At 38.6% G+C, this 25158-nt stretch overlaps 1 protein-coding gene and 1 long non-coding RNA gene across 6 annotated transcripts in view; one reads left to right on the top strand and one right to left on the bottom strand.

Moving 5' to 3' along the window:
* The window catches only part of WARS2 (tryptophanyl tRNA synthetase 2, mitochondrial), a 94943-nt gene extending 77431 nt beyond the window's left edge, over positions 1 to 17512 (bottom strand). Inside the window, exon 1 of one of the 4 annotated variants that reach the window (XM_072769582.1) lies at positions 17309 to 17512. In XM_072769582.1, the coding sequence (XP_072625683.1) occupies positions 17309 to 17398 (90 nt within the window). In that variant the 5' untranslated portion in view covers positions 17399 to 17512. Of the gene's footprint in view, positions 1 to 16811; positions 17066 to 17308 lie in introns of those variants that run through there. The other 3 variants (XM_072769583.1, XM_072769585.1, XM_072769584.1) reach the window with 3 other exon arrangements.
* Positions 16643 to 22037, top strand: LOC140601070 (uncharacterized). 2 transcript variants are annotated; one of them, XR_012004118.1, is made up of 2 exons: positions 16643 to 17518; positions 21806 to 22037. It is a non-coding gene; the product is annotated as an uncharacterized lncRNA (long non-coding RNA). The 2 variants fall into 2 exon arrangements; XR_012004117.1 differs by having other exon boundaries at positions 16643 to 17554.
* The last annotated feature ends 3121 nt before the right edge of the window (positions 22038 to 25158 follow it).

Genomic DNA, 25158 nt, shown 5'->3' with positions numbered 1-25158 from the left:
GAACTCTGAGGACAAGACTTAATAGAAACAAGATGAGGTACATTAACATATCTAAAGAAAGAATATGTCCCCTAGAGGGTAGAAACCTAGAAAAGCAGCTCTCGGTTGGGAAAACATTGGCCATGTGTTTTCAAGAGCTGTCCACGGGAAATGGTGCTGTGAAACAGACCAAGAATATGTTGTCCAAGGAGCAGATATGTCCCATAATGGAGATGAACCTTTGCGTTATTGTAACTTGATTAAACTAGCCAATAAGGTGATCTAATGAATTCTCCTTGTTTTTGTTTCTCTGCCTATCAAGCTACCTTATTTAATAATCTGGTTTTCCAATTAATTTTGCCTCCAAGTAGAAACTATAGTAATCAGCAAAGAAAAGTAGCTGGTACTCCATTATTCTAAATTCATATATGATATGTGGTGTGCATGGAGGTGTGTGCATAAACTTGAGTGTGTGTGCATGCACATGCATGTGCATTGGTCTATGAAACATCTTCCTCATTCGGCTTCTGGGATATCACCTTTTTCTACTTTTCCTCCTACCCATCTGGTTACTACTGTCTTGGCTGGTTCTCCTCATCACCCTACTCTCTTAATGTTGAAATGTCCATAGGCTTACTACTTGGATCTCTTCTCTTCTCTTTCTACAAATATTACCTAAGTGATCACACCCAGTCTCATAGCTTTAAAGCACCCAGTCTCTGCACTAAAAACTCACAGATTTATAGCTCTATCTAAACTGATCCTTGAGCTTTGGTCTCATAAATCTAACTGCTTACTTGATGTCTGCACTGAGCTGTTCCGTAGGCATCTAAATTACACATGTCTAAAACTCAACTCCTCACTGCCCCCCAAGGACTTGTTCTTCTTACAGTCTTTTACCATCTCAGTAAATGCCAAATTCATTCTTCCGCTTGCCTGGCCAAAAGTCTTGGAATCAGTCTTGACTCTTTTCTTTACCTCCTTTAAAATAAATATCCAGAATCTGACCACTTCTCATGAAACCATTTTCACAACTTACCCAAGTCCAAGCCACCACTGTCTCTTGCTTGGATCTTGTACTCACCTCCTAACTGATCTCCTTGCTTCTATCCTTGCTCCTCTGCATTCTCTTTTTAACATAACAGAGTAAGCTTTAAAACCTTCAGGGATCCCTGGGTGGCGCAGCGGTTTGGCGCCTGCCTTTGGCCCGGGGCGCGATCCTGGAGACCCGGGATCGAATCCCACGTCGGGCTCCCGGTGCATGGAGCCTGCTTCTCCCTCTGCCTGTGTCTCTGCCTCATTCTCTCTCTCTCTCTGTGACTATCACAAAAAAAAAAAAAAAAAAAAAAAAAAAAAAAAAACCCTTCATTAAATCATATCATTCCTCTAAACAAAATCCTCCGATGGCTTTCCAACTCAACCCATGTAAAAGACAAAGTCATCACAATTGCTTCTGAGGTTCTATACAATTGAATCCCCTACTTCTACCTTCTTATTTGCCATGAAGCCAGAGACTTCATGTCCTACTACTATTTTGGGCAGCATAATTCAACTGAAGGTTAGAACTCTTGCTCTGTCCCCTTCTAAGCTATGTGCATTTTGCTGCTCCTATGATAAGTTACTTAACATCTATTTTATAGATCCTCATCTGTTAACACACTTAGTTTATTATTATTTTTTTAAGATTTTATTTACTTATTCATGAGAGACATAGAGAAAGAGGCAGAGAGCAGGCTCCCTGTGGGGAGCCCAATGCGGGACTCAATCTCAGGACCCGGGGATCACGACCTGAGCCAAAGACGGACAGATGCTCAACCAACTAAGCCACCCAAGTGCCCCTATCAATGGGTTTATAAAGAGTTGTTATGAGAATTACATGACTTAATATTTGCAAAGTATTTAGAGAAGAATCCAACACATAGTAAGTACTATATAATATTTGCTAAACAAAGGAAATGCTCACTCTTCTTCAGCCACACTAGCCTCCTTGCTGGTCTTCAAACATGCTAGATTAGCCCTTTTCCATTCTTGTTTCCTCCACCTGGCATGCTCCTCACCCAGATATCCCCTTTATACATGTTCTTACCAGGTCTTTCCTCAAATGTCACCTTTTTGGAAGCCTTCACACTGAGGACCTAATCTTAAACGTAGTTACCAAATCCAGTCTCTGCTTTATTTTTGTTTTCCATATCACTTATCATCTAATATGTTATATATTTTAATTATTTATTTATTATTTGTTTCTGCCTCTGAAATGTAAGATTTTTGTCTATGTTCTTCGTGGTCTATCTCCAACACCTTGCAGATTTTAAGTGTTCGATATTTGTGGAATACATCAATACAAATAAAATATTCATGACCTTATTACTCCTATGCATTAGAGATGAGGACAGAGTTCACCAGGTGACAAATCCAAATAATATTCCACTGAACAGTCTTTTAATAGTTCAGGAAACATTGGGCATAAATGGGCCAAAATGTCTTACATGGCTACAAAACTTGGAGAAGAATAATTGTTTACACTTATTCAGCCCTTTGTTGTTATGTTCCCATCTCTTGAATACTCTCCTATATCAATTAAAGGCTTAGGAAGCTGGTTTTCTTTCTTCTCTAAATTCCATTATCCAAAAGAGTTAAAGTTACCCATGCAATGCACTAGTATTCAATACACTCGTTTGGTCTTTCCAACTTCAACCATCTAGTCCCATGGTCAGCTACTGAACCTTGTCATCACCCATGATTCCTCCATTTTTTATATTGTAAATGTCAATATTTCACTGAAATCTTCCACTTTTCAACTCTGTGTTTTATTTCCACTATACCTGCTCCCCAAGCTCATTTAGTAATCAGAGCCTCTGATTTTCCCATTTTTTCCTGGTGCAGCCATCCCTATTTGCCCCGTCCTCTTCCCCACCCACCTGCCTCCAAGGTGAATCACTTGGACTCTGCTCTCATTTGCAACCTTAACTGCTCTTGCTATTATTAAGTCTCAATAGCCACATAAAAAACCAATCCTGGATCAAGTCTAAAGAGCTTGTTCTTCACTTATAGGCCTTGGTGGCTAAGCACTTTTGGTGAAAAAATCTCAAAGCAGTGCAGAATTTACCTATAAATCTAATTTATGGTTCTCATCTCATTTAGATTCTCAACTCTCAACACTGTTCATTGAATCCTTTTTTTAAACTTACATAGCCCTCACAATATGCCTGGTACTGTTCTAGACACTTATAAATATTAATTCATTTAATCCTCAATAGTCCTCTGAGGCAGATACTATTATTGTCTCTGTTTAACAGATGAAGAGATTAAGGCACAGAAAGGCTAAGTGACTTGCCAAGCACATAATGCTAGTTAGGGACTTAAGTAGTAGAGATGAGTAGCTCTGAACTCTGGAAGTCTGACCACAGAGTTCAAGCTTTTAACTTTTTTTTTTTTTTTTTAATAATACCAATTCTTTTGTGTGTGTGTGTGTGTGTGTGTGTGTGTAGGATTTTATTTATTTATTCATGAGAGACACACAGAGAGGCAGAGACATTGGCAGAGGGAGAAACAGGCTCCATGCAGGGAGCCTGATGTGGGACTCGATCCTGGGACTGGGCCAAAAGCACGAGCTCAACTGCTGAGCCACCCAGGTGCCCCAAGCTTTTAACTTTTAATTCATCGTATAAGATGAAGAAAATGAGATACAGAGGTTCAGTAACTTGCCCATAGACATGTGGTTAACAAGTGGAATAATTTAGATTTGAACCCAGTCAGTCAGACTTTAGAACCCATTCACTAAACCACTAACCTATATTGTCTCCTCAGGTGAGCCCCCAAGAGAATTATACCAAACAGGTTTTTGGATTCCCTATCCCATTCCCAGCAAACTGATCTAGACACATAGTCATTTTTCCCCCAGTCTCAGGGTTGATCTCTCTCACCTAGTGTTTAATCATTTGCTGTCTGGATTGCATTTCTTCTGTTTCTTTCCATCTCTTTCTTATATGTCCAACCTCCGTCTCTTTACTGCCTCCTATAATCATGCTCAAGTCACTTCCATCCTAAAAGATCTACCACCAAAAATATTGCTTGGTCAGACCATTCTTTATAGCTCCCTTCCCCGTCTCTGACATGTCCTTCTCACTCAGGCTCCTCACAACAGCAATCCTCACTTCCTCACCTCCTGTCTCACTATAATTAATCTTCTGCACCAATATCTCTTCTAAAGCTGTTGTTGCTAATATCTTTAGTGACATACCAATTGTACATGCCAGTGGATAATTTTTAGTCTTTATTGTACCATACCACTATCTTGCTCTTCATTGTGATTTTGAAATCATCTACCCCCTTGAAGTCCCTAGATCTGCACTCACACTCCAGTGATTCTTCTCCCATTTCTGTCTCTTTTTCAGATTCATCAACTTTGGGCTCTCTCCTAGTGTCTGAGCCTACAGAGGGTTAAAAACCCTTGATTTTTAAAAATTATTTTCCCCACTTTACATGCTTTTCTTGATCTCACTAAAGAAGAAACAAATTTAAGTGCTATTCAGCTGGCAGTAATCCTATCAGTAGTCATGGCTTTGTTACTCCTTTTTGAGGAGTCACTCCTTTCTCTCCCCATCCCTTCTAACATGTGGTTCAAATGGAAGCTGGTTGACCCTATGTCCAAATCTAAAGGTGGACACTTGGCTTTCAAGAAGACAGGTATCATGGAAATCTGACCCCAAAGTCTACTATTTAGACAGAAGAATAAGACTAGAGCATAAGCTGTGCCTCTAGTTGAGTCATAGATATGTTAATATATTCCCAATCAAAATGAAGGACACATGGTCTGCTAAAGAATTTCTGTTCCATTTTAAAATGTGAAAAACAATGTGGGAGATGTCATATGGATGCTGAAACATTGGAATTTGTAAGACATTTTAAAGATTTATGGGTATAATTGGTCCCTGATTTAACAAGATATCTGGCCACTACAGTCACAGATTTATCTGGAAGATGCTGCAATCCAACCCCTTTTAATAGACATGACATTCTGTGACAGTTCTAGGATTATGCTGGTTGATTTTTAAGGTTTTATTAAACAAGAAGAGTAAATTAGTAATAAATATAACAATAAAACTTTCCATATCAACTACTAAATAACCATTGGCCACTTTAAAAAGAAGAAAATATAAATTCTTTGTAACACAGAGAAAATCCTGCTTGAATCACACTGCTTTACTTTTACTATGGTGGAAAGAAAAATGAAACAGCATTAGATTGGAAGCTTACAAACGGCCTCATTGTCTACATAGTGTACTGCAGTGGGACTTAGGACTATAGATGATAAATAGATAAATGTAGGGCATACCAAGATCGATACAGCAAAGGTACTAGTCATAGTCTGACAGGTTGCTTTAAAGACACTTAAGAAGGACAATTAAGAAGAAAAGGCAATGTTGATACAATAAATGAGCTTTTCATTTCCTTCATGAGTTGCAGAAACTCTTGATTTATAATATTAGAAAACACAGTATCAGTTGTTGTATAGATAATATGGCACATTTATTGAACCAGTTTTCTGAGGCAAAACCATGCTCAAAATAAAATCTTCTCATCTTAATCCTGAGTATGTCTATACTTTTCTATATACAGAGGTAACAAACTTTAATATGATATACAGAAGTAGCAAAGTGCAGTACAATTAGCTATGCCTGTGAAAAATAAATTTAGAGCTTGAGTGCAATAAAAGTGGTTATAACAACCAGTTGTAAATTACAGCCTTCTTGGAAAATCCCTGAATTAAAATCAGTATTATCTTCCAATCACTTATAAATATCTGGATACTTAGAGCAATAATAAGATCACTTATGAACTGCAGCAAACACTGTACATCTTCTAAATTAGATACGTAAAAATATACAAAAAAAAGTATGGTTTAAATTCAACAATATGCTAAATGCCAATGGTATACACCGTCTCTTGTCTTACCTCCTTGGCTTTACTTTTCACTGAATTCATTCACTCAAATACTTATTGAGCTCTTTCTGTTACAAGAATTATTATGCCAAAGACTTAAGTAATAACTCATCTTCTCACACATATAGTTATCATAGCCAGGGCTAAACAGGAAGAATCCTTCCCTCCCCAGCTTTTACGATTGATGGAGGTCTCCATGAACATACTTTTGGTAAGATCTGCCTGCTGAGTGGCAGCCTAAGGCTGCACCTGTGGAACTCTGGTATTAATTATAAGCCATTTCCTGCTGGAGTGTTCATAAAAGGCCTAAATTAAAAAAAGAGCATGCTCTCCATCTGTCCTAAAGCAAATGCCTATAAGCAGAGACAGAATATAAGGAAGGATGTGCTAATTTCTGTAAGGAAAGTACAAAATCCTATAAAACTTCAAAATGGGAGCAATTATTTCCAGCTTCAGAACAAAGTTTCCTAGAACCAATATAGAAGTTCTGTTGTTGTTGTTGTTGTTGTAAATTATAGTTAGCTAACATACAGGATAATATTAGTTTCAGGTGTACAATGTAATGATTCAACACTTCCATATATCACCTGGTGCTCATCATGACAAGTGCATTCCTTAATCACCATTATCTATTTCACTCATCACCCTATCACCCCCACCCCCACAACCATCAGTTTGTTCTCTATAGTTAAGTCTGTTTCTTGATTTGCCTTTCTTGCTTTTTTCCCCTTTATTTTAATAAATTCCACATATGAGTGAAATCATATCTTTGTCTTTCCCTAACTTATTTTGCTTAGCATAATTCACTCTAGCTCCATCCATATCATTGCATTATTTTTGATGGTTGAGCAATATTTCATTATATATACATATATATGTTCCATTATACACACACAGATATTCAGAATATATGTATATACATACATATATGTATTTATTATATATGTATTTTATATATATATATATATGTATATATATATATATATATTCCATTCATCAGTCAATAGACATCTGGACCCTTTCCATAATTTGGCTATTGTAGATAATGCTTCTATAAACATCAGGGTGCTTGTATCCCTTTGAATTACTATTTTTGTATCCTTTGGTAAATACCTAGTAGTGCAATTGCTGGATCATAGGGTAGTTTTATTTTTAACTTTTTGAAGCATCTCCTTAGTGTTTTCCAGAGTGGCTGCAGCAGTTTGCATTCCCACCAATAGTGCAAGAGGGTTCCCCTTTCTCCTCATCCTCACCAACACCTGTTGTTTCTTGTGTTGTTGATTTTAGCCATTCTGACAGGTGAGAAGTGGTATCTCATTGTAGTTTTGATTTGTATTTCCCTGATGATCAGTGATGTTGAGCATTTTTTCATGTGTTTATTGGCCATCTGTATGTCTTCTTTGGAAAAGTGTCTATTCATGTCTTCTTCCCATTTTTTAATTGGAATATTCTTGGGGTGTTGAGTTTGAGAAGTTCTTTATATATACTTCAGACACTAACCCTTTATCAGAAATGCCATTTGTAAATATCTTTTCCCACTCCAAAGGTTGCCTTTTAGTTTTGTTGATTGTTTCCTTGCTGTACAGAACCTTTTTTATTTTGAAGTCCCAATAGTTTATTTTTGCTTTTGTTTCCCTTGCCTCAGGAGACATATCTAGAAAAAAGTTGCCATTGCCAATGTCAAAGAGGTTACTGCCTGTGTTTCCCTCTAGGATCTTTACGGTTCCAGGTCTCACATTTAGCTCTTAAACTATTCTGAATTTATTTTTGTGCATGGTTTAAGAAAGTGGTCCAGTTTCATTTCTTTAACATGTTGCTGTCCAGTCTTCCCAGCACCATCTGTTGAAGAGACTATCTTTTCCATTGGATATCTTTCCTGCTTTGTCAAAGATTAAGTGACTGTATAGTTGTGTATTCATTTCTGGGTTTTCTATTCTGTTCCACTGATCTATGTCTTCGTGCCAGTACCATACTGTTTCGATCACTATAGCTTTGTAATATAACTTGAAGTCTGGAATTGTGTGCTTTTGTTTCATTTTTCTAAAATGGTGGAATACGGACAAGAATGGAAAGAAAAGCTTTTCTAAGAAAAGACAGTGGCATTAACAAAGAAGTAAAAGGGAAAAGCTCTGAGAAAACTTGGAAATTTTATGAACACCAAGGCAAAAGATCCATGTAAGACACCAATGGCCTAGAGAAGCGTTTTGGATCTAGACTGTGGAAAGTCTTGAATGTGGAGCTCTAAGGAAACTAAACTTCATTAGAGGCCCCCAAAGTTGGTGAGCAAGGGGAAAACCATAATTAGAGTGCTGCTTTAAGGATATTAATCTGGTGAAATTGATTTGGGGGGGGTGGATGGAAGGGTGGGAAAGTATGGTGATGGGGGGATCAAAGGATTATTAAGATTGATAAGGAAAGAAGAAAGTTCACTGAGTAGAATTATATGTTATTGAAGAAATAATCATCATCCAGTATGGAAGACCCTCACTAGGGCCTGTGCTCTGGCAAAAGGGCTTTATATATTTATATATCCACATAAATTCCTACAAGGCATTATTATGAATATCTTACAGATGAGAAACTAAAATTTAATGAGGTCAAAACACTTGCCTAGCATCACACAGTTGGTACAACCAGGCCTAACTGATCCCAAAGTCACACACCTGTTTTATCACACTTCCTCTTAGGAAAGGGCCAGTAAATTTTAAAATGACAAGTGCAGTGTTCATGTGACTGCTTGTTCTCTAGACACTTGCTTCTCTCGTTTACAGAGTTTCACAGCTTGGTGGCATGAGGATGGCTGGAAAGCTGCCAGTCAGTCATTGGAGAAGCCAGTTTCCTGCCTGCAGAGAAGGATCTTCCTTCACAACCAATATGGCCAGGTGGCCAGGTAACTAGTATCCACAGAAGGCCCTGGCTGGCAAGGGCTCCACATAGTCTGGTCTGTAACATCTTCCTTGGGACTCCATCCTCATCCTGCACACTTAGCCCCAGCTCAAGAGACCTCTTCTCTCTTGCAGCAAACTTACGGACTGGCTGCTTAGCCCATTCTCCCCATGGGAAGACAGGAATCCAAATCAGGGATTTGAGTAAACAGTTCCATATCCCTTTTCTTTTAGGTTCTCCTGCTTCCCAAAAAGGACCCAAGGTAACATACCCAGCAAAGGGTGGGGCTGAATGACTATAAAGTAGAATGGCCCATGCAGTTTCTGTTCATGGGGAATATTAGGAAAAGTTCACGAGGAGCCCTTTGTTTGGTGTATAAAATAAATTCTGTTCAACGCTGCTCATTTTAAAGCTTCAAAACCATCTTAATTGATGTACTAACCAGAAATAATTCACTTTAATTCAATTAGTGAATTAGAGACTCCTTTAAAAGCTCCTTGGAATAAGGATCCTTTGGAATAAAATTCTTACCACTTCCTTTAGAAATGGCCCACGACACTAATTACTTTCATCTCTCCCATCTTCCCACTTTGCATCTCTGCTACTTTTAAAGAAAGTACTCTTGCCATAAATCCCAACTAGACCCTAGATAGTGGTCCCTCAGTCATCCATCAGCTTCAGCACTCACCACCTCCCCTCTGCCTGCAGGGCTGTGCACAGGTTGACCTTTTAGCTATAGACTGTGTGTAAACAGAACTTCCTACATGCACCTTGGGACTCATGCGTTTAAAGCCCTCATTTTACACACGGTAATCCTAGTGGCAGTAGCCAAATAGAGACATGGAGATAAATTTACAAGACAGCTTTGCTCCTTCTTCATAATTCATCGAGCCAAACAAGAGTGTAGGAACAGTGACAACAAAGGATGATTTATAATTTCTACTCTGCATGTCACCATGGCAAGATATATAAGTGGCTTTCATGGAAGAGATTTAAATGTTGCAAGGCAGTTATCAGCATATTATCATGGGTAATTTGTTTCAGAGTATAATGGCATTTTATTACAGTTAGGGTACAAACTTGGAATCAGGCTACTAGAGTTTATATCTTCTTGGCTCTAATATTTGCTAGCTATGTGAACTTGGGTGAATTGTTTAACCTCTTACTATTCTCATCAATAAAATGGGGCTTATTTTAGCACAAACCTCATTGAGTTGTGAGGATTAAATAAGCTAAGTGTTTGACAAGTGCTTAAAACCATGCCTGGTACATGGTAAGGATAAATGTGTATTAGTATCACCTCCTCCATCATTATTGTCTTTATAACAGATAAAATTATCATAGTCCTAACAGACCAGGGCCCCAAAATAACTTAAACACTAAATGATTTTAATACAAATACAAAAATAAAATCCATTGGACTAAAATTTTAATACCAATATTTACTTATTTAGATTCAACATCATTACTAATTAAAAAAATTAGAAGACACAATTAAAATTTAATCAGTGAGTAAAAATTTTAGATGACTAAATAGTGAAACTTGGTCTGTTGCACTCAGATTAAAAGAATATGTGAAGGATTTGAGACTACAAAGTGCTATATTAGAACAGGATATTACAGAAAATAATGTTTGGCAAATGAGATTGTTTGGCAAGGTGAGATTTGGTATTTTACCTTATGCTTTCAAATACCTTGATGAAAAACCTACAACTATTTTGTTCCTAAAAACCTGGGATAAGAAGCCACGTAATCAAGGTCATTTATTCAGGGCTCTATCCACTGTGGACTTGCCTGGCACTATAACAAGTCACAGTCAGAACACCAGGACAGGAATACAAAGAAGAAAATGACAACCCCGCACACTGGTTGGTGTCCTGGCCCAGAGGGATTGAGAAGCATAAGTTGTGAGAATTGACATGGGTTAGAAATCAGAGTGGCTTAATTCTGCCTTTTAGGAGACAAAAGGGCAGTCAAAAGGCAACTTCTTAACAAACCAGAAGTAGGTTCAATAGATGCAAGCATAACTGCGTGCTATGAAAAATGAAAGCTATAGATGAATTTTGATAAATGGTTAGAGGTCCGATAGAACTTAGATGTCGGGGTGGTGTGAAGACCTAGATATGACCTTGAGTCATTTGTAAGCAGGGGAGTTAAGAAAAAGTGTTATGTCTCTGGGAATAAAAGGTAGGGTATTGCTAAGAAATGATATATAGAGAAAACTGTAAATGCTTGAGTAGAGTTAAATTAAGTCAAGCTGGAGTCAATGTAGCACCTCTGTGCCTATAAATTATCTCTCCACAACTAGTGTCTCACACTGGCAAAGCAGCTTCCACCCTCAATGAGTAAATCGCTCCTGTGGAAATTCAAGATGAAGCCTTAGGCCTCATGTTGCAGTCTCTAAAAGAGAAATTCCTGAACCTTGAGCGGTAGTGGTAAAATGGAATCAAGAGCAGAACTGGATAAGTCTTTTCTTTATGAGAAGGCTAGAGGCCAGTTAGTTATTATAGTGACTGAGAAGGAATCCACAGAATTATCTTTGTGCAGAAAGACCCATATATATTATGTAGGAGTGAACTGTGTTTAGAAAGAAGGAAGGAAGGAGAGGAGAGAAGGAAAATTGACTACTATTACCTTAAGTACTTGTGCAGCTTAAGATAAATAGAACATATGTTGCATTTTATTGATAAAATACATACATATCAAAGTGAATACTCTCAAACTACTTATTTTCAGGGCAGCTCCTAGAACATAATTCATCCATCATATATGGTCCTCAGCCAACTTGCATATGTTAGGAAGCCAAAGTATTTTTCAGACTTCACCATAAGAAATTTAAGGTTGTGTGGCATCATCTCCAGGGCCCCTGCCTGTGTGTGGAGAGTGTGGTATGGGGCATTGGGCAGTGAGGTCAAACAAGCAGGACTCTAGCTACTCCTCTACTCTTGAAATCAGAAAGGCTCTGCTTTTATGTTTTACCTAATAGGGATTGATAAAAGATTTTACTTGATAAGGGAATACTACTGGTCAGGTGGAAAAAGCATAGACAAGGCTGAGTTTGAATCCTGGTACTGCCATCTACTAGCTCTAACTTGAGAAAGTTACCTTATTTTTCAGAGCCTTAGTTTCCTCTTTTATAAAATGGGTAGAATAATATTTACAGCATTGTTGTGAAAAGAAAATAAGATATAGTGTATATAGCACACAGCACAAGGCCTTAACACATAGAAGGTGCTACTTAAATGTCTATTTTGTCTCTGAAAGACAAAGTTACATATGGATATGGATTTTATATATATATATAATATTATATATATAAAATTATATATATATACATATATATATATATATATAGAGAGAGAGAGAGAGAGAGAGTGTAAGCCTCTGCAGACAGTTCTTCTGTAACCTGCAGCCATAAAACAGATATACTAAGGATTTCAGGAAGCAGCCTTACTCTAGCATTTCCTGGCTGTGGATGCCACAATAGTTACTAGAAAAATCCTCAGCATCTACATACTGTTCCTCCTCTATATTTTCATCAGTTTTCATTACCTACTATCAGTAGTTTCCATTACCTACTAAAATATGTTTTTAAAGATTATTACTTCTAATAAGCTAAGTCAGTTTGCAAGGAAACCAATCTGAAGAGGACTTTAAATTAATGGACTCCTATGCTGATTCACCTTAAAGGGGCATTAGAGTGGATTCATGCAACACCACTTAAGAAAAGCACAGGCAGATGAAATAGCCCCATCAAACTAGCCCTATTATTCTCTTGCAAAATGATGGCTAGAGAAGCTCCTGATAGCTCTCCATGATGAATAATAGCATTTGTTGCAAGCAGGATGGACAATACATGGTGGAGACAAGCTAAGGGAAAAGTCACAAGGAACACTGCCCCATTTTAATGTCATTAAGACCACAGAAACCTACAATAACAAATATTAATTGCAAAATAGGGAATGAAATCCCAATAGTAAATTTTACCATCCTAATTCCACAATTAATTAGCATTCTGATTTTAGGCAAGTTTTTTAAATGAAGTCAGTTTCCTCCTGATTTAAAAGAAGGTACTAATACCTGCCTTAAAGTCTTGTTTTAAACAGTATTGCTAAAAAAAAAAAAAAAAAAAAAAAAAAAAAAAAATAAACAGTATTGCTTCAGTGGTATTGCCAAAATCCATAACCTAATCGTGAGAAAACATCAGACAAACTCAAATTGAGAGACATTCTAGTAAATAATTAATCAATTCTCTTCAAAAGTGCCAAGGTCATGAAAAACTGAGGAAGTGCCATAAATTGGAGGAGACATGACAACTAAATGCAACATGGGGTCCTGGATTTGACCCCAGACCAGTAACAGATTAGTGGAAAAACTGGTGAAATTTGAAATAGGTCTTTATCTAATATTAAACCAAATTTATTTCTTGGCTTTGATCATCATATTATGATTATGTAAAAGCAAGCTTGGTGAAGGATGTATAGGAATTCAATGTACTAATTTTGCAACTTTGTAAATCTGAAGTTATTTTCAAATTTAAAAAAGTTAAAAAGAGAACAATTGTCTGAAAAGCCCAGTCATGAGAACTGAATACAAGAACAATAATTTAATATGTTGCCTATTTTTTTTTTTAAGCATGATCCCTTCATCTACTGGCTAAGCTTGGTGGCCATTAACATTAAGAACAGTATGTTAATACTGGCCACACCCAGGTTGGGTGTGCTAACAGTGAAGTGTGTTGTTCAACTGCAACAAAATGTGGACATTTTATACTGAATGATTACAAATATTCTTGCCAAAGTCTACTAACCATCAATATTTCACTCTTGGTAAAACACTATCATAAGTTAGTGCTTCAAGAAGTGTGGATTCTCTGTTCGGACAATGATGACAGGCTTAAATTTACCTAATGCCATCAGTATTTAAACGGAGCATGTCAAATCTTCATTCCTCTGACTCTCTGACTACTCTCATTTTGTCAAACTTCAACAGTTTTTTGTGAGGTAACACCTGGCAAAATAAACCGATTTCACATAAATTGTAGACAGCTCACAATGAGTATGGCTTGAAACACTGTTATTCCTGGTTTCTCTCTACTTTTTTATTTTAAACTTGAGTCTATCTCTAGACTGCTTCTCTAGCCTTGAGGGGCAAATGCCTACCTTTGAGATAACTAAAGGTCTTCAATGCCAATCTTTTTACTCAAGATTTTGCTTTTTTAAGGAAACATTAAAACAGCCTAGGAGTCACAATTTTTATCAGTCCTAGTTTCCAACACAGTACTGCTATGGCTCACCCACTTTTGCCTCTCACTCGGGGAATAACTGCATAATCAAAGTAGTAATAAGCAACTTGGCTATTTCTTAGTTTTTAACAGAAGCATCCATCTGATAAAAATATATTTTCTATTAGATTATATATACTCTTGCAAAATAATTTTTGTTTTCTATAAAGGTTATGAGATATCATAAAAATGTCTAATGCATCTGGTTTAAGAATCCAATTCTTCCTTCACATATTTCTGCATCTGTTCACAAAAATCGCTTTGACTTCAAAGGATGCTTTTCAAGAGAAAAAGAATACATACAGGAAAAGTGCCCATAAATTCTAGTAGTCCTTTTCTAAGGCTATTTTAATAACAGCACTGTGGGACAAGTATCTCTTTAGGTCTTTAGAGATCTAAAATATCACAGATGATATTAATGACTATGCATTTATATGGGGATTTATGCTTTAACACTTTATTCTGGGTCTGAAAGTGATATATCTTCAATTTAAAACATGCGAAAAATACAGAAAGCTTAAAGAAGAAAACATAAGTCACTTCTAATTCACTCTTCAGGAAGACCAAAGCAAAACAAAAAGTTAAGACTGGTTGTTTCCTTCCAGTCTTTTTGTGTGTGCATATGTTTATGCAAATAATTATTTACAAACAATATTATAATTACATTATGAAAACAATTTTGTATCTTTTCTCAGTTGGGCTTTCAAAAGACTATATCCATCTTTCAAACCATCATATTTAATGACTGAAAATTCCATGTAGATTTATACTTTAAAAGAAACACTCTCGCTTACATTTAATTCTTATTCTACTCAAAGATAAATCAGTGTCTGGAAACACTAATCTGTTCTGGAAATTTTATATTTTGAAACAATCTAGATGAACAGTTGATTAACTTTAAGATAACCATATTCATTAATTTCACTGAAATAATAACAGAGGTTTAAGAATTTTTTTCTTGGGATCCCTGGGTGGCGCAGCGGTTTGGCGCCTGCCTTTGGCCCAGGGCACGATCCTGGAGACCTGGGATCGAATCCCACGTCGGGCTCCCAGTGCATGGAGCCTGCTTCTCCCTCTGCCTATGTCTCTGCCTCTCTCTCTCTCTCTCTCTCTCTCTCTCTCTCTCTCTGACTATCATAAATAAATAAAAAATTTTTTTAAAAAAGAATTTTTTTCTTTAGGGGATTCCTGGGTGTTCAGCGGTTTAGCACCTGCCTTCAGCCCAGGGTGTGATCCTGGGGTCCCGGGATCAAGTCCCACATCGGGCTCCCTGCATGGAGCCTGCTTCTCCCTCTGTCTGTGTCTCTGCCTCTCTCTCTCTCTCTCGAATGAATAAATAAAATCTTTAAAAAAAAGAAAAAGAAATTTTTTCTTTAGCATTTAAAATAATTTAGTGCCCTAAAATTCCCTGGGCAATCATTAGTGGGCTCTAAGTTGTTTTCCTTTTCTCCTTGATTTTCTATTTCTCATGACATCCTCACCTCTTGGGTTTGGAAAGAGAGGAAGTTTGGGTCTAAGGTTTAGTTACTTTGGTACCACAGGTTTTAATATGCTATTAGCTAGCTATAAAATAGTAATCAACCAATTTTGGTTCTGCAGAATCAACCCTCAAACTTCAAAGAGAGGGATATTTAATGGACTTATCTAATTTTATAACCTAACATTGCTGCCCAAAACTTTTAAAGTAGCCGTTTTGTTGACAAAGAGCGCTCTGGCATATCTTTTATCCTTAAAAATCTTGTGAGGCCCATATCAATGAAAAAAAAAAAAAAACTTAGGCACAGAACAATTAGGTAATTTATGAGATGACTGGAAAGACAAGTTGAACTCAAATCTTGATTTTTAAACTTAATCTCATTGCTTTACTTTGGCTTCATAATCATGGAGCCATAGATTTTCCAAAGATTGAAAGAACATTAATGTGTCAATCAGTCCAACCCTTCCTCCACCCACTTGGCTAAAGAAAATAAACCCAGTGAGATTGACTTGTCATGTCGCACAGCTATCAAGCGGCAGTCAAATCTCCTGATCTTTGATTTCCTAATTTCAAGTTTAGTGCTCCTCCCAATATACCAATTACCACACAAAATCCGCACACCTATGCATTTTGACCATGAAGAAATCACCTAATAGTCACAGAACCTCAAGTTTCTTTCTAGTTCTCTGAAGATATGTCCCAAGAGATGTACAGCAAAGTGCCCGCCACCAAGATCGCACTTGGAAGACACTTAGTAAACGTCTGAATGAGAGAAGTAAATATCGAACGAATGAATGAATGAATGAATGGGGAGATTTATACATATTTATATATAAATAATTTATAATAAATTTATAATTTATAATATATATACATATACATATGCAAATATATAAATATATTTGAATATATTTAATATAAATATTTAAATATATTTAATATATTTAAATATATTGAATATAAATATTACATATATAATATGTATAATATGTGTATATATGTATATGTATATATATGTATATAGGTATATATTTCCCCCATGAGAGTAAAATCCTAAATGCGGGGAGGGTGGGTTGAAGCCGGCGTCCATGCGCTCTACCCGGTACAGCAGTGGTGACCGCAGCGCTGCCAGGCGCAGCACAGGACGACGCGCTTTGGCGACCTGCTGTAGCTCCTTCAGAGCCTGCTCGAGGCAGGTGTACTTTGGAGAATGCGGACCCAGAGTGAAAGATGCACTGACACCTCACACGGAAGGGCCGCGCTGCCAGGAGGACGGCAAGTGGCTGCTCCGACTTTAATCGCCCAACTCCGCACAAGGCCGCTTCTCTAACCTCTCCGTTGGCCCCTCAGAACGGAGGCGTAAACAGCCACGGGACCACCACGAGAAGGCGGGCAGCCGGGGAAAGACCGGCCCTAAGGTCTGCTGACTTCACGCCGCACTTGGCATCCCGCGTTGCCCGGCAACAGCGGCGGTACCCAGCTCTCCCCGGGAAAGAGGCAGAACACTAGTGCGCGAGCGAAGGCGCGTCCCTCCCACCAGGGCGCGTGACGTCATCGCGCATCCCCGCAACGTCGCCACGTCCGTCCCGAGTAGGAAGGCAGTCTTGGACGAGCCGGCCTTACGAAAGGGCTCGGTATTCTCCAGAGGAAACGGGGGGAGCGAAGCCACTGGAGGGAGGGGAGACGAGAAGGACCTAGCAGGATGGGAAGCTGGCGGGAGGAAGGCCATCTGTGGTTACCTGGGGAGCATGAGCAGCTTCGGGTCCTTTATGAAGTGCCCGGATGAAGCTCCAGCACCCACGCGCCTTCCGTACTGAGCGCAACGCCATCTTGAAGGGGGCGGAGCCGCGCTGACTTGAGTGACGTCTGCCCGGAGAGCCGGTCCCGGAACGGCGGCTGCTGCGCCTGCTGCGGAAGTGCGGCTGCCTCCCGGGCGCGCCTCTGTGCCGGTGCGTGCGTGCGGGAGTCGGGCCTTTGCAGAGCAGGTGGGGACAGAAACGGGGCGGGGCTTGGCTTTAGTGTTTCCTCCGGAGACCTGGTCTGTGCAGGCTTCCTGCGGGGGGGGGAGGGGGGGGGATCTCTGTCGGGGATTTTTATTAGCGTTTTAGACTGGAAGAAAGTCCAGTAAATTGCCTTTCGGATTCTAGCCGCCCAGAGGCAGCTTTTAAGAAGTTTCTCTAGGAATGGGGCCTATTCGGCCCTGTTAGAGCGCAGTAAGTGGTGCTTTGACACTTTTGTGGCCTTATTAATTCATTCGATCTACAAACGTTTTTTTTAAAGCCTGCCATCTGCTAGGCACTGACGGTGCAAGGACCCCTGTCTTCTATGGCCTGATGCACAGCAGTTAATAAACGATGCGCTTTTAAGTGCTATCGAAGCAAACCCCAAGATTGGGGAGGAGGGGTGGTTAAGATTGTCGCGCTTAAGCCTGGCCCGGGGAAGCCTTCAGAAGGTGATAACTAATAGAAGAAATTGTTTGCATTTTGGGTTAAATTATGAGAAGAATTAACACTGCACTGCTGCTTCTGCCAATGCGCTCAGAAAGCTCCCAGACAGAAAAGAACCTATCAATAAAAATATAACAGGAAGAAATTCGTCAGGATTCTCTTACGTGTCTTCTTACGTTTATCCACTGACCAAATACTGAAAATTACATTTCCATAGGGAGAGGTACGAGATGAATGGAATAAGGATGCCCATACTCTTCTAAAAAGCAACTGATGAAAAAAAAAAAAAAAAAAAAGCAACTGAAATCTTAACAGGTTAAGACCCAAAGTTTGTGAATTAAAACCATACATTAAAATCTCTAAAGAGTGGTACAAAGTACTGGTGAAATTCGAGTGCAGTTGTTGGAGAGAGAAGCAGGGAAGGAATTGGAAAGATGAAGGGGAAAAAAACGTAAGAAAATCGAGCCTTACTCTTCCACAAGTAGTTGAGTTTGGTTTTGTCTCATAAATTTGAGGTCTGATGACCATTAAATAGGTCTGGAGCCCAGGAGAGACGTCCACACTACAGAATGGATGCTAATTGAAAGCAAGGAACTCTTTGAGACCACCAGGTAGAGTCTGTGGAATAGAAGTGATTGGATGATGGAAATTAAAAGAAGCACTCAAAAGATATTTAAAACCCCTAAAAATGTGGTATTACTGAAACCCAGCTAAGAGACCTTGCCAGTGGAAGTGATGATTGATCATTATAAAGATACGCAATATCCCTTGTAGACATACAATTTTATAAATGCCTAAATGTTTTGTACTCCTGTACAGCAAAGCATTAAAATACAGGGTTGGCTGTTTTTTGTTTTTTGTTTTTTTTTTTTTACAGATATGTTATTAATCAGATTAAATGACCCGGGGGATTAGTAAGGTTAGACTTCTGACATCCTCAGCCATCTGGATTATAAGATAAAACCTAGCAATAAAATGAGGGTTACAGCAGAGAGCTGTCAAAGGCCTGCCCACTTTATTTCCTCAAGCAGTAATTTTAGTCTTTTATCTACAAAGACTCACAGGACTGGAAATATTTCCATGGGAGATCTTTCTGTGGTGTACTCCCATTGAAGAAGGTGTATCAGAGCACAAGGAACAACTTCAATATCTATTTTTTAAAGTACATTATTTTCAAACTTTGAAGTAATAAATTGTTTCTCAGCACAGTGGTGACTTAATGACTCTTGAGTGTCACTCAGCCAGCCAGGTTGTTCCTTGGACAGGGACGATGTTTTGTATTCCTTATATTTCCTCCAGGACCTAGTACAGTACTGGCACAGAGCAGGCACATCTTCTAAATCTAAATTTTATTTTGACAAAGAATGTAATTGTCAGAACTTGGCATGTTTTTAACATTCCAAGAGGGACAGCTGGCAGCAGAAAAGACACTAGACTTATTTAAAGCAAGGTAGTTTCATCTGCTTTTGTACTTTTTTTTACAATGGCATTCTGAAACCTTTTGGCCTTTGGGGAAGTATCATGAAAAAGCTCACCATTGTGTAAGCTCACCATCTTCTGCTCTTCGGGAGGAGAGGGAGAAGCAGGCTCCCAGTGGAGCAGGAAGCCTGACATGGGGCTTGATCCCAGGACCCTGAGATCACAACACAGACGCTTAACCAACCGAGCCACCCAGATGCCCCCCTCATGAGTATTTTAGATGGCGATCTTGAATCTTCAGGAAAAAATATTCAGTGGACCTGTTAATGAAAAAGTGCATAATAGACTTTTGAAATGTTTGCATACAAAGTGATTAACATTTTAAAAGTTTGCAAAATGCAGGGTTAGTTTGGTTACGTGAGAAGTTTGCTTATGGTATCTTTCATTGTCCAACAGTGTTAAGTGAAGCATCACTGTGTATTTATTGGCAGTATTTCACCACTATCATTTGGTAAGCCAAGGAATTTTAGCAAAATGGACTATAAATATTGTACTTAAAGCAGATTTTAGATACACTTACAATTAAAAACTCATATACTTATGGCATACACTGTATGTCTACATTATGTTCAAGCTTACAATTTTGAAAACTTGTTTAAAATTTGATTTCTCTTCAACACTTTTATTTCATAGTAAGTTCTGGTCACTTTGCTCTTTCCTTAACATTCCCTGCAAATCCCATCTTGCTTGAAACAATAGATTAAAACCAGACTGGCAGTTGGGGAACGCTTTCTATTGCAACCATGTGTGTCAGAAGAAAGGATTAGGTTTCCTTGTCCAAGAACATCAAGGGGAACCTCCACCTCTGCAGACACACCTTTATTCCTCAGTAATGGAGAGTTTATACCTAGTTAGATTTAAATGGGATAAGGAAAGAGTTTAAATCCACTCTTAGCTCTAGTAGTATAATCAGTCCTCAACTCTCAAAGTATCTAATTTTGTTTCTCTAATTTAATTCTAAGTGTCAGGTTGGTATTAGATGCTGATCAAGGTAATGGAGAGTTGCCCTACACATTTATTCACTTAAGGAAGAATTTTGCAGACTGCAAAGACTAGATGGCATCTATGTTCAAAACTTACTTAAAGCACAGCCTGTTCACCTCTGACCTTTCCTTTATATTGAATATGTTTTTCAAATATAGAGGAAGAGATTCCATAGTGGAGGTAAACCTTTCTCTTCATAATTTGGGATAGGACCATGCTATCTTATACTGGACTCATTCTGAGGACCTAAATCAAAGTGAGACAGAGGCCACCTTTGAGTGAGATCACTTCCAAGCATCATTAAAGTATGCGGGAAACCATAATAAGGACTGGGAGATTGTTTCTTTTTTTCCCCCACCTTTGGCTTAATTCTAGTTCTGCCCCTCATCTCATAGTGGTGAAAGTCATCCAAAAATACTAAGTACTTTCACAAAAATCACACAATGAATAAGAGCAGGATAGAACTATAATCCCCAGACAAGTGCTCTACATTAAGTGACACCACCAAAAAGCTGAAGTAGGTAAGGCTAGGGATGATCCAAGATCAAGGTTTCACCTAAAGGCACATATTTGTGTCATGCTTCCAAGTCAGAGCAACTAAGTGACTGATTTTTAAAGGGTTTTTGTACTCCTCTCTCCATCCCTAACATTAAAAGATGCTATCTTTCCCTAGCAGTTTTTGGGGAAGTGCTTGTTATACCATCTTCTTTGTGTGAGGATAATAATCAGGAGGCCTATCTGGTCTTTGGGAGAGGGGCTTGGGGGCTTAAGGGAGGCATTACTATCACTTTTTCCCTAGAAGATGCCATCTAGCAAAATTAAGAGACAGGCTGTGTGATGTGAGTGGCAAAATAGAATTTTTCTCAGAGCACCTTTTCCTTTTTTTTTTTTTTTTTTAAGATTTTATTTATTCATGAGAGAGAGAGAGGCAGAGGGAGAAGCAGGCTCCAGGCAGAGAGCCCAACATGGGACTTGATCCTGGGTCTCCAGGATTACACTCCGGGCTGAAGGCTGCGCTAAACTGCTGCGCCACCAGGGCTGCCCAGAGCACCTTTTCCTTAAAATTAAGTGCCAACGCCATAGTTTTTTCCAGATTCAACTTTTTCCTTTAAGGACTGTCTTTCCCACTTCACAATTGTGGATGGGAGAAAGTGAGAAAGGTGGAGAGAGGGCAGACATAAGTGGATAATTTGCATGGATTGATCTTCAGAGAAATGACTCCATTCTGTGTAGAGTACTTAGTGTGGGGTACCAGATAGAGGACTGATTGTATGGGGATGGTGTTGGCCCTAGGACTCCTATTCATATTTTGTTTTTTCTCCCTAGGCTTTTTTTTTTTTTTTTCAAACTGCTTTTTCAACATCAGAGTACAAGTCTTCAAAGAAGACAGAGAATTGCTCCCATAAGTATGGATCCAGAATGGGGAAAATAATTTTCTAGAAATGTAGGAGACTACTTTCAGTATTCCTTTTCCCCATGGTTCACCCTCAGTCTTAGGACATATGTTCCATGGAAGAAATGAAGCTTTGAAATTAGCAAATTAAAGTTTTGGAAGAGATTTTACTTTGTTGTCTCTCTTTGCATGCTGTATCTGTTCTAGAAGGTATGGTCCTGAAGACAAAATCTATGTGTTACCTGTACACTTACTCTATTTTTAAATCACCACCCTTTGCTCCCAGCTGCTTCATAATGGGTGAGCAGGCTTCCCAATTCTGAGTTTACGTTTTACAAAAAGAACTAGGTCTCAACAAAGTTTCTTGGAGTGTCTTTTAGATAGGCTCTTTTCTGTTTTGTCTGTGTAATCAAACTCCATTAGATCCCTTCCCACATTCTGTCCCTGTGGTGTGATGCTAGGAATAACTGAAAGTGAGACACCATGTTTAGATCTTGATCTTTCTAACAAACAACATGAAAAGGTATCTTGATGTGTCTAAAACAAGAGAGAGCATTAACCTCAGTGTCTCAGTCAAGTCCCATCTTAACCAGTTAGATTCTGTTGGACTTTTCCAAAACCCACAGACAAGTTACAATCAGCTGTAATTTTCTTCACTTTTTGTCCTTAATAAGTAGGAGTGAGCATGAACTCAGAGAAGATTTGCATGCAGCCCCGTTACTGATCTCAGTGAACCATTTAACCTTCATGTGCCTCTTTTTTTCCATATCTGTAAACTGAGTAAAAATAGAAGGAATACAAAGAAAATGAAAACACCATTTCAAAAAGATCATCTGTACTCCTGTTTTTATTGTAGCATTATTTACAGTAGCCAAGATATGGAAGCAAAGTGTCACCTAATGGACAAATGGATAAGGAAGATGTCACACACACACAGGAATATTATGCAGTCATAAAAAATGAGGTCATACCATTTGAGACAACATGGATGGACCTAGGATATATTATGCTAAGTGAAATAATTCAGACTAAGATAAATACCATATGATTTCACTCATGTAGAATCTGTAAAAAACCAAATGAATAAATGAAAAGCAGAAACAGGCCTATAAATACAGATAACAAGCTGATGGTTGCCAGAGGGGAAAAGGATGGGAGGATGGGCAAAATGGGTGAATAGGAGAGGCAGATAATAGGCTTCCAGTTATACCACAAATAAGCCAAGGAAATAAAAGCCTAGCATAGGGAATATAGTCAGTGATCCTATAATAATGCTGTATAGTTACAGATAGTATCTGCACTTGTTGTGAGCATAGCATAGTGTAGAGAAGTTCAATCACTCTGTTGTACACCTGAAACCAATATAGCACGGTGTGTCAACCATACTAAAAAAAACTAAAATAGAGCTAGTGACATTCAGTACAACTCTTGAGGTGCTAGGAACTAGTTTCTGTTTTGTCTCAAATTAGATTCATTTAGAGATGCAGACATAGATAGTAAAGTCAGGATCCACATTTCAGAGCACATCTCCTGACCCCATGTCCATAGCAGATACTGACATGCAGATACTGAGAATGGGCCTCAAAAATTTCCCAAGACTGCTCCAGGCAGCTACTCTTAACCACATAAAATGGGCCCTACTTGTCATCCTGTCACAGCAGGGTTAGGTTGAAGAAAAGCAGGAAATATGAAACTTTTCTCACCTAACTGTGACCATGAAATGGCTTTCCACGTATCTTTTTTAGAGAGAGAGAGCACACATGTGTGAGCATGGGGAGGGGTAGAGGGAGAGAAATATAAGCAGGCTCCATGCTCAGTGTGGAACCTGATATGGAGCTTGAACTCACAATGCTGAGGTCATGACCTGAGCCAGATCAAGAGTTGGATGCTTAACTGACTGAGCCACCCAGGCACCCCACCACATAGCTTTCCAAAGAGTAAGCAAGAAGAGTATCTTGACCCATTTTCATTCTTTCTAGCTACTTTAGGTGGCATTTCACTTAGTTCCCAATCATATTGCTTTTTTTATTTCTCAGAAATATACTCAGTATTTTATAGTTGGCAATCACAGTGATTTGTATGACAGCTGCTAACCAAGAGTTCTACAAGAGGGTTATCTAGCAGGTGCTGTGACCTTAGGAGAGGAAAGTAGTCAGTATCCACCCACAGCCTGGCAGGTGTGAGGAATGAGGTGAGGGGGAGATGATGGCATAGGGGCAATAGCCCTGTCTCCCTCTCCTCCCATCCTCTGATCTCATCTTTTGGTTCCTCCCATTTGCTGAACCATAGGACAAAGGAACATAATTTATCTGGTCCATAAAGATCAGTCCTCCCCCCACTCCCATCTCCCAGAAGCACAGAACAGTCTGCAAAATGGAAATATTCTGTACAGAGCTACTATCCATTTACAGAACAAGAAATAGAACTCTGAAAAAATGATAAAAATCTAGATCTTATTAGAATAACTTTCTACCCAGACACTGCATTTGAAGGTGAGACTATGTTTTCATCTCCAACCTAGCATAGTATTTGGGACATGAGAGAAAGGCTCAATAAATATTGGCAAATTGATTAAATGGACAAATGGTCACGTCAGGAGGAAGAGGGAGATGTGCAGTGAGATATTTTAAAGATAGTGCAGGGAATTGGGGCAAAAAAAAATTTAAGGCCTAAAATAAGCCCTGGAAGCATTTTTTAAATCTCTAATATATGTCTGCTTTCTTGTGGTTTGCTCCTTCCACTAAAAAGCAGAATGCATAAAATATTCTGATTAGTTGAGGGTTATTACTTAGGTTCCAGCTAATGCTTTATATATAAATATAAATTACTGCTTTTCCTCCATTCTGCTTCTCTTTCTGTTTGGCCAGATCCCTGGGGGACGGAGAAACATTCCTGTGGTGGGTAAAATAATTTCTATGGAAATTATTCAAAACGCAATTTCTGTAAACACTATGTGAAGATATGATTTATTTCTGGATTCACCCTGTGTGCTTGCATCATCTCCCTATTCATCATCAGGCTGTCTGCCAGTGTCTCTTCTCAAGGATCTGTCCGTATCAGTTTTGTATCTGAGAAGATCAACTTCCATCAGGAGAGTTGAAGCACTGGGAAATGAGAGAAGTGTATTCCAGTAGGCAATGGGTGTACTGAAAAGAACACTGGATTTTACACCCACTTCTCACTCTGCTATAATTGGCAAAATGACACTGGAAAGTCCTTACCCTCTCAGCCTGCTTTTTACTTGGAAAAAAAAAAAAATGGGAGTGGTTGAACCAGCTGATTCTCT

Source organism: Canis lupus, chromosome 12 (genome assembly GCF_048164855.1).
Source record: "Canis lupus baileyi chromosome 12, mCanLup2.hap1, whole genome shotgun sequence".
NCBI lineage: Eukaryota > Metazoa > Chordata > Mammalia > Carnivora > Canidae > Canis > Canis lupus.
Note: the sequence above shows the minus strand (reverse complement) of the source record. Positions and strands in the feature narration are given on the sequence as shown.